Source organism: Carlito syrichta, unplaced genomic scaffold (genome assembly GCF_000164805.1).
Source record: "Carlito syrichta isolate Samal-C Ts95f unplaced genomic scaffold, Tarsius_syrichta-2.0.1 Scaffold301784, whole genome shotgun sequence".
NCBI classification, from domain to species: domain Eukaryota; kingdom Metazoa; phylum Chordata; class Mammalia; order Primates; family Tarsiidae; genus Carlito; species Carlito syrichta.
In genome coordinates this window covers 367377-382586 of record NW_007245880.1, presented here as the reverse complement: position 1 = coordinate 382586, position 15210 = coordinate 367377, and the positions used below count along the sequence as shown (strand labels likewise).

General features: G+C 34.4%; 1 protein-coding gene across 1 annotated transcript in view; it reads right to left on the bottom strand.

Annotated features, from left to right (window-relative positions):
• IFT74 (intraflagellar transport 74) overlaps window positions 1-15210 on the bottom strand; it is a 115954-nt gene that overhangs the window by 87783 nt on the left and 12961 nt on the right. The window contains exons 3-8 of the mRNA XM_008055228.1: window positions 14514-14649; window positions 11735-11783; window positions 9173-9271; window positions 8990-9050; window positions 6038-6097; window positions 4769-4830 (exon numbers count right to left, since the gene is read on the bottom strand). Of these exons, the coding sequence (XP_008053419.1) occupies window positions 4769-4830; window positions 6038-6097; window positions 8990-9050; window positions 9173-9271; window positions 11735-11783; window positions 14514-14649 (467 nt within the window). The remainder of the gene's footprint in view (window positions 1-4768; window positions 4831-6037; window positions 6098-8989; window positions 9051-9172; window positions 9272-11734; window positions 11784-14513; window positions 14650-15210) is intronic.

Genomic DNA, 15210 nt, shown 5'->3' with positions numbered 1-15210 from the left:
GCGATAAGTCAAAGTGAGGAATAGAGATAGCTTAAATAATACACTAAGATTGATGTTATGCTCACAAAGTGAAGCCATAGAGTTGGAAAATCTTCCTGAATTAGCACAATAAATTTCTTTATCATTTTAAAACACAAGCACAATGTTCAGGCAAAACTGCTAAAAGGTTACTAAAGATTTCAGTTATAAAGAAAAGCTGTCATATAATGCAGTATCATTACAATTTAATATCATGGTGGCTTCCAAAGCAGGTAGCACAATTATCTATAAATCTCGTTTTTAAAAATATATATTTCTGCCTCTCTCTGAGTGATTTTTGTTCAAGTGGGTCTGTGCTGAGGCTGAGGAATCTCCAGGTGGTCCATGGATAGCTGTTTCTATCTATTCCGTAGATAGATGTTTTCCCAAATTGTTTTTCTAGAACTCTAATGTCCAGAGAGACATTCACAAATATTTACAGCAAAAGAAAAAGGTACATGGTCAAAGTACTATAGAAAAAACACAAATGAAACAAGATTCTTTTCAGTAGGGCTTAACTAAGACTTAACTAAGCTAAACTGCTCTGATTACTCAAGAACAAAGTATTAAGAATTTTTCAGCCAGGCGTGGTGGCTCATGTCTGTAATCCTAGCAGTTTGGGAGGCCAAGGTGGGAGGATTGTTTGAGCCCAGCGAAGACTGTTCACTAGGCAACATAGTGAGATCTCCCACGCCTCTGGGAGGCTGAAGTGAGTGGATTGCCTGAGCCCGCAGGTTCAAGACCTGCCTGGGCAGCGAGACCTCATCTCTACAATAAATCAAAAAATCAGCCGGGCGTGGTAGCACATGCCTGTAATTCCAGCTACTTGGAAGGCTGAGGTGGAAGGATCGCTGGAGTCCAGCAGGTCGAGGCTACGGTGGCCGGGAGAGGCCACTGCACTCCAGTCTGGGCGACAGAGTGAGACTCCAACTAAAAAAAAAAATTAAAAAATAAGCTAAGTATAGTGGCACATACCTATAGTCTCAGCTACTCAAGACTGAGGCGAAGGATCACCTGAGCCCGGAAGGTTGAGACTGTGGTGAACCACTGCACTCCAGCCTGGGTGACAGAGTGAGACGCCAATTCAAAAAAAAAAAAAGAAGTTTTCAAACTCACTTGACAACAGAACATATTATTTGAGGTATACATATTAAGAATTCATAATACAGTAACAATCCAAAGAACACTGGAAAACATTGGCCTTGAGAATATACTAGAAGAGTCTAAAGTGAATTATTTGCCAATTCCTTATAATCAATTGTCTACAATAATTTAACAATGTATCAATACAAGAAGTGGCATTAAAAACTGTAGAACAATCTATAATTTTTACCTTCCATATATGGGGAAATTAAGTATATTTACCTATTTATTTTAGAGAGATCTCTAAACACTGAAATATATTTATGGACATGGAAAGGAACAGTGGCTGCAGGTGTAGATGGAGCAGGGTTGGATATGAACTGAGGCAACTGGGAGATGGATACATAATGTTTTAACATGCTATTTCTGGGTATGTTCAAATTTCTCTGTAATAGAGTTCTTAAAATGTGCATGTGTGTAATAATTTCTTAGAAAAAAGAGGCTAAAATAATGTAGACCTATGTCATAATTTGTAGAATAGTCATTTTTAAAGTTATAAAAATAGTGAATTTAGCACAAATGTCTACTGAGGGAAAACATAAACTGTTTGAAATGACATACCTGTGAAATCGAAGAATGTACTCATTTATAATATACACATTTGCTTGTGTTTATTCATATTTGCTTGTATTTATAGAGACATGCTTTTATTTATTTTTTTATTTTTTTAGATTGGAAAATATAGTTTATTTAGAAAGTAAATTAGAGAGAAAGAGAGGAGATTCACCTCCCCAGAGTAGGGGAGAGGGCTAAAGCTAGGAAGCATAGCAGCCATAGCTCAAAGAGCCACACAATCCGACCAGAGCTTAGCAAAGCAATGGCCAGAAACATGCCTTTAATAAAGGAAAAAATTATGATTAATATTTCTCAGTATATGTCAATTATGCTTTGTTTTAAATCTCAATTATAAGAATGACATGATTATAGAAACACAGGGTATCCTTTTCTAAATAATCTATCATTCTGCCAAAATATCATTTCCTAATTATAAGATGCAAATATTAATATTTGAGAAATGTAGTAAAATGAAATAAAATTGTAAATCAGCAAAGACTACACCTATCTCTTATCTTCATGAGCCTCTACTGAATATTGGGTATTCAGTAAATATCTGACTAAACAAATAAAAATAAATGGGTATAAAATTATAATTACTTATGTTTTTAAAAGACAACTGATTTGGACGAATACTAAAATGTGTAGACATGAGAGATAGAAGAGAATCATAAGTTCAAGCAGGTATCTGAAACGGAAATAAAACCAGGTGCCTAAGTACTGTAGTAATAAACAAAGTCTGTATATTATAACCAACTTATTACAAATAGATTTTCCATAATAAGTCAGATGGTCATATCACACTAAATGGTGGTTCTAAAAGAGAATGAAAACAAAAGTTTTTTACAGCAGCCTTCTCAAGGCATGGCATTTCTTGGTCCCTTTGAATGTATAAAGTCAAGATAGATCTTTGTGTGATTAAGATGTTGGCCATCTAGTTAACAAATGAAATAAATCTATTCTCCTAGTGCATGTAAGAGTAAACTTCATAAAAATAACTTTTATTCTTAATTTACATTTCTGCTTAAAAGGGACAAAAGAATTCATTTCACTCAGCCTCAACTACAATTATAGATACAATTCTGAAACTCTACAGTGATAGCTTCAGGACAAACTACCACATTTGAAGAATTGTTTCTTAAATAAAGCAAATACACATAAAAATCTATGACATCAAAAATTTAAGCTTTTAATATGGAAATTATGTTTTTTGGATGAAGTATCCATAAAATATGTAAATATATTTATAAATCTGACTTGGGTATTATATAAATTTCAAGATAAATGATAAAGTAAATAAAGACTGAAATGTTCTAAACTCTAGTCTTTAGGGGTTGTAACCAATATATTTCTTATTCTTTTAGGCACCTAAGAGGTTATCTCATATATAGCAAATGATAAATATTTGCTAAGTGGTTTAAAACTAGGTTAATTAAACAAAAAGTAAAGTTTTCAAGTAAGAGCTTGGTCACTATGAACAAAATTTTCTTCATTTAAAAAAAGAAACATTTTTCAGTTTTTAAGAAATCACTTTACAGAAGCATCAAGTGATATATTGAAGAGACATTGTTTTTAATCAAAAGAGGAATTATATTTAAATTATATTTATCAGCCAGGCTCGGTGGCTCAGCCTGCAATCCCGTGCTTTGGGAGGCTAAGGTGAGTGAACTGCCTGAGCCCACGGGTTCAAGACCCGCCTGGGCAACTTGGCAGGACCTCATCTCTACAATAAATCAAAAATTAAGCCGGGCTCGGTGGCTCAGCCTGTAATCCCGTGCCTTTGGGAGGCTGAGGTGAGTGGACTGCCTGAGCCCGCGGGTTCGAGACCCACCTGGGCAGGCGAGACCTCATCTCTACAATAAATCAAAAAATTAGCCAGGCGTGGTAGCGTGGGCCTGTAGTTCCAGGTCCTTGGAAGGCTAAGCGGAAGGATCGCCTGAGCCCAGCAGGTCGAGGCTGCGGTGGCTGGGAGCGGCTACTGCACTCCAGTCTGGGCGACAGAGTGAGACTCCAACTCAAAAAAAAAAAAAAAAAAATTAGCTGGGCGTGGTAGCGCGCGCCTGTAGTTCCAGCTACTAGGAAGGCTGAGGCGAAAGGATCGCTGGAGCTAGCAGGTTGAGGCTGCGGTGGCTGGAAGTGTACCACTGTCCTCCAGTCTGGGCGACAGAGTGCGACTCCAACTCAAAAAAATAAATAAATAAAATAATTATATTTATCCTTCAAATATTTTATCAGTATATTTTCAACCTTCTACTCTTCATCAAATATTTAGTTTATGCAGAGGTAACATGAAAATGTTTTTGGTGTTACTTAATCTTGGTAATTTGGTTAATTATTATCCTTGTCTCAAAGAGTTGAATATTAATAAATTTCTGGGACAGAATGTGCTTCTATGTGTGTTTGTAGAATAGCTCATCTTCTATGTAGGTGCTGTCTTAGACAATATTTAATTAAGGTCAAAAAGCAGATGAAGAATAATTATGCTAACTATATCACATCTACTTATTATCTTTGTAGGCATCACTGCCACTGCTACAGTTATTTTATTACTAAAGTCAAAGTTAGTTGGCATTTAGTCTTCAGACACGTTACAGAAATAAATATGAAGAAACACACATCATCTATATATAATGTATATTACTAATGTAACTATTAGATATCAATGCTAATGAAATAATACAAATAGCTTACTGACTAATAATGTATCTTTCATTATATTGGGGCTGAAATATCATAATTCAAACCAGGTTAAAATTATCAATGGTAGATATAAAGATGTTCTTACCCCTCGCAGGTTTTCAGCTCCTAGAAGCAGAAACTCTATTTATATATGCTATGCAGTAATTTTCATATACAGAATTTAGCTATTTAATGGTAAATGAAGATAACGGATGCATAAACATAAAATTTGTATTGTAAATACTAACATTTTCAATGAAAAAGATAACAGTGAAAAACAGTTAAGAAATATACAGGAAAACAAATTACTCATAAGTTAAACTACCTAAAAAAGTTAACTTGTGAATCTGAGCTTTAAGTAAGTTGTACTTACGCTTGTCTTTCAGTAAATAATATATCCATACTCTGTGTTTCTCGATCATTTTGAGCTTTAAGCTGAATAAACAGTTAACACAAAAGTTAGTGATAAATAACCATTAAACCAAATTCTTTCTTTAAAGGTTATTTTGGTTATGAGAGATTTGGCTAAATGAGAGATTATTATAGTAATTCTAATGCTACATTCAAAGTTTAAAATAAAAAATATATTAATTCCTTCATTTAACCAACAATAATATGAGCTAGAAAGAACCAGCTTTTTTAAACCAGGCATCACAATCTCACACCAAAAATATTCATTGTACTTTAGTGATCTGTCAAATGATACATTGTAAATTTACATATATTTACGAATTTTAAGAATTTACTAGGTATTCAATAAATATTTGATTTAGTAACATGCAAAATGCAGAACCAAGACAAGTTTTATTTCTAAATCACTCAGTATTTTATCTAAGTACTGCTAGTTCACTCTCCCTGTGCATCCAGGCCTAGAATATGAACCTATCCCAAACAACAGAAACACGTAAGAAAGGTTTTACTTTTTATATCTGCCATGAAAATACAATTTTTAATTTGTGAATACTCCTATTTTCTAAAGCCAAAAACAATCAACTTAATCTTCATAGCACGGGACCCCAAATTTATAAGTCATTTTATAAAAATTATGTTTTCATAGGATACTTTTGTTCATGTAAATAAACTACAAACTGTGTAAGTTATAAACTGTATGCTATTTTCACCAAATATTTATAATCAAGGTAGCTATTAATATAGTTTACTGTTTTCTACCAAATATCTAAAAACATTGAACACAAGTTCGTATTTACCAATGAAAAATTATTATATGTATGGCATCATATCTATTCATTTTAATCCCTTTACTACAAAAACTATATAAAGCTACCATTTATCTCCATTGGGCACTCAGCTCCACTTGTACAAAAATTAAACCATAAATACTGTAAACTAATGCATATGCTAGGAAATGGAGATGGCACTCTCTAAGTAATACTAAGTGTGAGACCAGTCAAAACATGGGTTTGTAGATAGACACTAATCCACTTGAGAGAGCCAATCAAAAGGAAGAAACTAAAAAAGAGCAACTAAGGGAGCTCAATTCTAATAGTGGCATTTAAAATTCGGGTAATACTCCTCTCCAAGGTTCTTAAAATTTTATCAACATATTTCCAGATATAAATGCTTTGTTTTGGAGGATATGATTTATGCAGATACATGGCTTGTAATTATAAAATGTTCTTACCATATTGTAATCATTCATTACTTCTTCCATTTCAGTATTGGTATTAAGTTTATCTACCAACTAAAAATAAAAATACAAAAAAAATACACACACATCATTCCATTAGTATTTATACATATTCTCTGTAATTAATAAAATAAGTATTTGGTATTACAAATAATGTAATAAATTACAAGAAAATAATTTAAATGTTCATACTTTAAGTAACTTATCATCTAAGATAAAAACATATACTGAGCTATCTAAGTAAGCACATATTATACACTTGGCCAATAAATAAACTACATTTTGGGGGGTGGATAAGTGAGCAGTAATAAACTACTCTTTCTGTAAACCATACCTTGTAGAGCTCTGCCTACTCTGAAAAGTTGACTGAGCTTATAAAGAAAGGTCTAGAAAAGAAAAGAGTTTTAGAAAGAGCTGGCACTCTCTCCTTTTTTTTCCACAAAAAAGTAGTGTTAGCAGTTTTACAAATTTACAGTAATAAAAATGTCAAAAATATTGCCTCCATCTTAAAAATTTGTTTAAAGTTCAACAATGCAAAGCACAGATAGAACACCAGTAAGGCTACTTCAAAAAATTAGGGAATGATATCAACAGCTAACAGAGTATTTACCTTGTGCCAAACACTGTCCTGAGCTTGTTATATTAACTCAGTTTTTACAATTATGCTATGAAGTAGATAATATTGCCCATATTTTAAAGACAAGGAAATTTTGCAAGTGATGGAGCATAATTGATGGGTATAATTGATTATAAAAGATTAAGCTTTTAAAAAAATGTTTATTTCCTTATTAAATAGCTACTCAACACAATAAAATTGAATTAAACTTATAAACAACTGTTTCATAAATAGTGGATTAAGCTTTATAATATAATATATATTAGTGTATACACATTTTTTTCTTTCTTTCTTTCTTCTTCTTTTTTGTTTTGAAGTTGGAGTCTCACTGTCACCCAGGCTGGAGTGTAATGGCGCATTCACAGTTATCGCAGATTTGACCTGCTGGGCTCAGGCAATCCTTCCACTTAAGACTTCCAAGTAGCTGGAACTATAGGCACAAGCCACCATGCCTAGCTAATTTTTTTATTTATTGTGGAGGTGAGGTCTTGCCAAGTTGCCCAGGCTGGTCTTGAGCACCTAGGCTCAGGCAATCCTCTCACCTCCACCTCCCAAAGTGCTAGGATTATAGGCATGAGTCACTATGTCTGTCACATTTTTCATTTGTAATATTAATAGTAAGTGCTAGTAAGACTAAACTATTATTGAGTGCTAACTATGTCAGATGCCTTGCTAAATGCCCTGTATAGGTATTAGCTCATTAAACCTATAAAAAGCATATTTTACATGTAAGTATTTTACCTAAAATATTCCAGTATAACTAAAAATCCCTTTCATCTAATATAAATGTATTTCATACCTTACAAAAACTATTTTTCTCATATTTTAAACAGAACATCACTGGGCGCAGTGACTCACGTCTGTAATCCCAGCACTCTGAGAGGCCAAGGCGAGAAGATTGTTTGAGTTACAGGAGTTTGAAACTAGCCTGAGCAACATAGCAAGACCTCATCTCTATAAAAGAATCAAAAAATTACAGGTGCACACTGGCACATGCCTGTAGTCCAAGCTACTAGGGAGGCTGAGGTGGGAGAACTGCATGAGCCCAGGAGGTCGAGGGTGCAGTGAGCCATAATCATGCCACTGTACTCCATCCTGGGTGACAGAGTGAGACTCCAACTCAAATAAACAAACGAACAAACAAAAAACCAGAACATCATTCAATAAAGAAAATCCCACTGAATATTAGCCCCTACAAAATGTTTGTTGTTGTTTGTATAATCTGGTAAACTTAAAAATTATACTGGAATTTCAGCAAAATTTTATTAGGTAAGTACAATGTAACAATATCAAGTAAGTACATCATAATTTACCTAACCATTATGATAGAATGGTTCTTATTCCTCGTAACAGTTTTTCTTAATAGGAGTAGTGAGAAAAAATTTTGTCTCTTTTATTAAATCCAGGCACCACTGCTGCCTAAAGCATGTAAGGAATTTGAAGAAAAAAATTCTGACAACAGAAATTTTTACAAAGCCAATATCACCCCAAGGATTGAAGCAGTTATCAACACTGCTGAGATAGTTTTTCTCTGAAAGTCCACCTGTGGAAGCATCTTTTCTGGAACTGTTTATGTTATATACTTGTTTTACAAATATACACAATATTTTGTATAAAGCATCCGATGAAGGTAATCTGTGTGTTAAATTATTAAATTTTAAATTTTTCATGACGATAACACTCAATAGGAAGGCAAAAGTATTTTTAAAGCAATAAATTTTCGCTACTTTTAAAAATTATTTGGATGGATTTAGAGTCTATAAAACTCAGTGATTTATCACAGGAACAAAAAACTGAGTACCACATGTTCTCACTCATAAGACATTGAACATTTACCATAATACTATAAGAAAGAGATTGGCAGTAGCCAGAAAGTGCCAGGGTGGTGGGGGGAACAACATCAACAAGGGTACCTGATCTCAAACCAGGCAAAGTGGGGATCAAAGGGAGGCCCAAACTTTATCTATACAATACCCACTTGTATACCTAATCAATTGTACCCTATATCTTTTTTTAAAAATTAAATTAAATTAAGTTGTTATTTTAATATTTTAAGGGAAAAAACCATGTGTGTTTGTGAATTTGTAAACAAATGTATTTTTTTTTAAATATTGAAAGAATACATATCAATCTGATAAGTCAAGTTATTTCTGGTAAGGGAAATATAAAAGAGAAAGAAAGGGTTACTTGATTCTCTGTATCTTTAATGGTTTCCATCTTTCAAAATAAGTATATACTTATATATTAATTGGTATTTAAAATAACATATTTAAAGTAGTAAAAAGCAATAAAAACATCCAAAGGAGATTCTCTCCAAAAAGAGAAAATACCATGTTGTAGTCTGCTAGTTGTCCTTGAAACTCTTTTATTTCAACAGCTAAAGTTTCAGCCCTGTAAGCATAAAATAAATATATATTCATAAATATATAAATGAGATGAACATTGCAAAAATATGGACAACTACAAATTCAGTATTACGAGTACAAAATACTGAATGAGTACTAAAAACATACCTCTTTTCATATGACAAATAGACTGAATTCTCTTGATTGTACATTTCTATTTCTTTCTGAAGCTTATTAATTTCAGTTGTAAGTTCACTTATTTTACTTCTATTTGAAAAGAAATAAGAAAGTCAGTTCTACTTCTAATCAGAAAACTCTTTCTAGGTAAACAAAACTAAACTTTTTATAAATGTGTAACAATAATATAAATAGTTTTGTGAAATCCACTTAAAAAAAACATAAAAAGTTTAGGTGACGTATTTCATTAAGAATGAGGTATATCCCAGCTGCAAAGTAAGACCCAGGCAAAGTGAGACCCTGACTCAAAAAAAAAGAAAGATGAAATCAGGCTACCAGGGAAGATGAAAATCTAGTCAAACTAGTACAATCCTACCCTCTAGAGTACGGTTTCTCAATAATGTCATTAATGACATTTTAGGTCAGGAAATAGTCCCTCATGGTAGAGGTATCTTGTACACCCATAGGATGTTTAGCAGCATATCAAGTCTGAATGCCAGTAGCATCTCCCCGACTGCAGCTGTGACAAGAAGAAATGCATGTAGCTTGCCAAATGTTCCCTGGGGGCAAAATCACCACCAATCGAGAGCCACTGCCCTAGAGCCAAACAATTACACAAATAGCTAGAACTATTCTTTGACAAAGAAGCACAAATTCTGGAGAAGAGAGGAAATAGGAGAAAGGATCAGGAATAGTTATATTTTCTTTCCTTCTTTTGATTAAAAAGTGGCTGAATATCAGAGACACTAAACAACTAACAGCTTATCTTTCTTACTGATCTTAGTTTTGAGGACAGATGGGGTAAACCTATACTTTTCTTTATTATTTCCTAGGAGTTTGAGGATGAAAAAGGATCCAGTTAATTAAGAAATAAAATAATCAATAAGGACTAAGAAAGAAAACAGAGTTCTTAAGGCATGATAGAAAAATGGCTTAAATGAAATAGAAACGAGAGAAAGAAGATAAAAATTATGACCCAAGAAGAAATTGAAATGGGAAAACAGAGTAGGACAGTAGAACATCTAAAAGGTAAGAAAAAGGTAAGAAGAGAATAAGAAAAAAGTTCTTAATTTGGAGATACACACCCAGAGACATATAACAAAGCTTACAAATGAATTGAAACAATTTGTAGCAATTGACCAAATATATACTTATATAAAATTCTGCTGTGATTAATGTATCATAAATAAGCATATACACTTTCTTATTAGATATAATCGGTGACATTTTAATAATATGAATAATATATTTCAGAATAATTACTGAAAAAACATAAAAGATTATTCTTAGATGAAAAAAGTGAGCTTTAATTATGCTACAGAGGCTAGACACAGTGGCTCACATTTGTAATCCCAGCACTTTGGGAGGCCAAGGCAAGAGGACAGCCTAAGCCCAGAGTTTGAGATCAGCCTGGGCAACATGGTGACATACCTGTCTCTACAATAAATCAAAAAATTAGCAGGGCATGGTAGCAGCGTCTATAATCCCAGCTACTTGGAAGGCTGAGGTATAAGGATTGCCTGAGTCCAGCAGGTCAAGGCTGCAGTAGCCATAATCGTGCCACTGTACTCCAGCCTGGGCACCAGAGTAAGAATCCAACTCAAAATAAATAAATAAATAAACATGCTATGGAGGGCAGGTGCAGTGGCTCATGCCTATAATATCAGCACTTTGAGAGGCTGCGGTAGAAGGAGAACTTGAAGCCAGGAGTTTAAGAATAGCCAGGGCAAAATAGTGAGAACACACTGTTACAAAAAAATTTAAAAATAAGTCAGGTATGGTGTAGTTTCAGCTACACAGGAGACTAAGGTGGGAAGATCACTTGAGCCCAGGAGTTCCAGGTTGTAATGAGCTGTGAATGGGCCACTATATTCCAGCCTGGGCAACAGAACAAGGCCCTGTCTCTAAACGGAAAATCAATCAACCAATCACTCAATCAATCAACCAATCAATCAAAATAAGTAGATATGCTATGGTGTGAATGCTTGCATTCCTTCCAAAACTCAGGTTGAAACTGAAACCTCAATGCAACACTGTTAAGAGATAATCAATTAAGTAATACCCTTAGGTGGTAATCAGGTCATGAGGGCAGAGTCCTTATGGATGGCGTTAGTGCCTTATAAAATGGCTGGAGGAAACTATCTAGACACTTTTTGCACTTCCACACATCCACCATGAGGACACCTAGATAGCACCATCTATTAGAAACAGGCCCTGACCAGACACGGTAGCACCTTGGTCTTGGCTTTCCTGCCTCCAGAACAGTGAGAAATAAATGTCTATTATTTATAAATTACCCAGTTGGAAGTATTTTGTTGTAGAAACACAAATAGACTAAGATAAAAGATATAGCTCACATACATACAAATAAATAAAATTAGAACTCTCAGTCAAATTGTATTATTACATTTATTTTGCAAGATAGTCAAATTAACCAGAAATTGTTAGGATACAAAATAATTTTTAGAAATCAACAGATTATCTAAGATATAAGTATCTAAGATGCTTAGGCATCATAGCTAAGTATAGAAAAGACATGCTTATTTAACATACCTAAGAAGCCCAAGATAGTAAGACTTGTCTAAAATTTGCCTCTGGGGACCTAAAAAAAATTTTTTTCAGAGTTAGTATTAGGTTTCGAAATGCTATTGAAATAGCAAATCCAAAGCACAGAGTTATTTATCAATCCCTATGAATGCCCCAAGAAATCAAGAAGAATCACTGAAATGGGAAAGAGAACTAATATTTTAGAACCATAATATAAAGGAAGCTTGAATTAAGACTACAAGGATGGAACTAGAAATGGGGATGCTACGACAATAGACTACAGAACAGGCTTGACTGAATGGAAAGAGAGTCTAAGGGAGTCTAGAACAGAGCGGTCCAAAGGGACTTTCTGCAGTGACAAAAATATTATACATTAACACTATCCAATAAAGTAGACAGTGCTTGGGAACAGATTTAAATTTAAGTATCTATATGGGACAATTAGCTGTCATACTGGACTGTGCAGACATTCCTCAATGTAAGCAAAAGACTGATTTTTCATAATCTGTCTCAGAGACTTTATTGGAAACATGATCTTACATTTCAATGGAACTTAGAAAGTATTCCTAGGTAAAATGTCTCAATCTGGTGAGAGTGTCCTGCAAAGTATGAGAGGTAAGGCTAGGGAATACTGACTGCAAGCCTATCTCAGGAGAGGCAGTATCTTATTAAAATGGGAAATGGGGTGCCAGAGCAGATAAGAATAAAAGGCACAGCAAACAGTGCAGTTCACAGTGGCAACAACCAGAATTCCCTCGTACAAAACTTTCAAGTATATTGGCAGAAACTATCTTAAATAATATTGCTTCTGGCTTGAAGGAGAAATTAATCCAGTAATAAATATTTGATGAATTCACTATAGAATTTTTGTGTTTCTACTTTTAATGTTTTTAATAATATGAAAAATGTAAACATTTCTGTGAATTGAATACATTTCTTTAAAGACTAGTTAAATGACTATCGAATTTTGACTTTTTTTCACATTATTGATAATTATTAAGCAAACATTCCTAAATAATCAGTCGGTTTTTAATTTTCACTAATCAAAATGTTATTAGAATACAACTAAGAACATTTAAATCTCCTGAAAGGAACAACATACTATATTATAAAAAGTTGTATATATGATATCTTATAATTAATTTTGTAATTATATCTTCATTCCTGATAAATCATGTCACAAATATAAAACAAAACACTCTTTATAAAAGAGTTCACCATAGACTACTGACCACTGCCTATGATAAACAGAAAACAAAACAAAACAAAGAGTTCACCACACTTCAGTTTGTACATACCACAGATCAAATTTTTGAGTCATAACATATACTGTATTGTTATGCCTTTCTAAACACATATAGAGGTATGGTAAGAATTTCAGTATAAATCTATGTGTTAGCTTCATTTCCTTACTTAAGCACTGTAATAGAGTATTAATTATTCTGTCATTTTGATATAGAAACTTTCAAAAAGCGGCCGGGTACAGTGGCTCACACCTGCAATCCCACACTTTGGGAGACCAAGGTGGGAGGATCACTTGAGGCCAGGAATTCAAGACCAGCCTGAGCAACATCAGCTGAGCATGGTGGCATGCACCTGTAGTTCCAGCTACTTGGGAGGCTTGGGTAAGAAGAGCACTTGATTCCAGGGTTTCAAGCCTGCAGTGAGGCGATCACAACAACGCACTCCAGCCTGGATGATAAAGTGAAACTACATCTCAAAAGAAAAAAAAATTATTAAAAAAAAATGATCAAAAAGCATTTCAGAATAGTTCTATGTAACACTAGAAATCTAATATTAATCTTGAGTTTTCCTTCAAGATTATTTCAAATTTCTTCAAGTTACAGTAAAGATCCATAAACAGAAAAATAAGGATCAGGCTGGGTATGATGGTTTGTGCCTGTAATCCTGTACTTTGTGAGAGGCCAAGGCAGGAGGATTCCTCGAGCCCACGAGTTCAACACCAGCCTGGACAACATAGCAAGATCTCATTTCTACAAAATATGAAAAATTAGCCAGGTGTGGTGGCACATGCCTGTTGTCCCAGTTACTTAAGTAGGAGGCTAAGGTGAAAGAATCACCTAAGTCCAGGAGGTTGAGGTTTTGGTGAGTGTGATTGTGCCACTGCACTCCAGCTTGGGTGACAGAGTGAGACCCAAACTCAAAAAAAAAAAGGAAAGAAAAGAAAAAGAAGGATCAAAGTAGTTCACATATGCATATAGCTTTATAGTTCAAAATGTGCATTCTGTTATTTAACCCTCACAATAACTTTATGAATCAAAAATAAGAATTATGTACTATAATTCTGATTACTTGATACAATTATATGTAACAACTCTTTTTTTTTTTTTTTGAGTTGGAGTCTCACTCTGTCGCCCAGACTGGAGTGCAGTGGCCGCTTCCGCCCACCGCAGCCTCGACCTGCTGGGCTCCGGCGATCCTTCCGCCTCAGTATTCCAAGTAGCTGGAACTACAGGCACGTGCTACCACGCCCGGTTGATTTTTGATGTATTGTAGTCTCGTGAAGTTGCCCAGGCGGGTTGCGAACCCGCAGGTTCAGGCAATCCTACTCACCTCAGCCTCCCAAGGTGCAGGATTACAGGCTGAGCCACCGAGCCCAGCTATGTAACAATTCTTATATGCCATAATTCTGATTCAGTAGTAAAGCACTGTAATACTTATTGTACAAAGCATATTTACCTTCCTTTTTTATTATTATTAATAATTGTTTATTTCTTACAAAACATCGGCCCACGCATGACACTCATCTTCTTACAATAGGTACCTTTCATTCCAGTCTTCATTCCAGTCAAACCTTGTTGTGTTACTGGACGATCAGCAACTTTGATCTGAGAAGACAGAACTCCACTGGTACCAATGGGACCACCACGAGAACCAGGTCTTGCTGTCCCAGGTGGCATCTAAATGACAAGATTTCACTTTTAGTAAGGAAAAAATATTGTACCTCTGATATTGTAAGACTGCAAAAAGAATTTTTTTAAAAACTAAAACTCTACTCAGTTTGTAAAATATTCCTAATATTTTTTGAAAATCTGAAATATTAAATACTATTAATTTACTAATAAATTTCCTGAACATTTAGGGTTCTGTCAATATCAAATAACACATTTCATCAAAACTTTAAATTCTATAGGTAGACATTATTCATAATACTTCAAAACTGGAAAGGGGCTAAATGTCTACAGTAAAAATGGTTACATAAGTTTTAGCGTATAAAAAACAATATACAAGACAGTATTTATAATTCCATTTTTATTTTTCTTTGTTTTGTTTTTGTTTTTGTTTGTTTAAAGATGGCAATCTTGCCGGGCTCAGTGGCTCAGCCTGTAATCCCACGCCTCTGGGAGGCTGAGGTGAGTGGATTGCCTGAGCCCGCGGGTTCAAGACCTGCCTGGGCAGCGAGACCGCATCTCTACAATAAATCAAAAAATCAGCTGGGCGTGGTAGCGCATGCCTGTAAT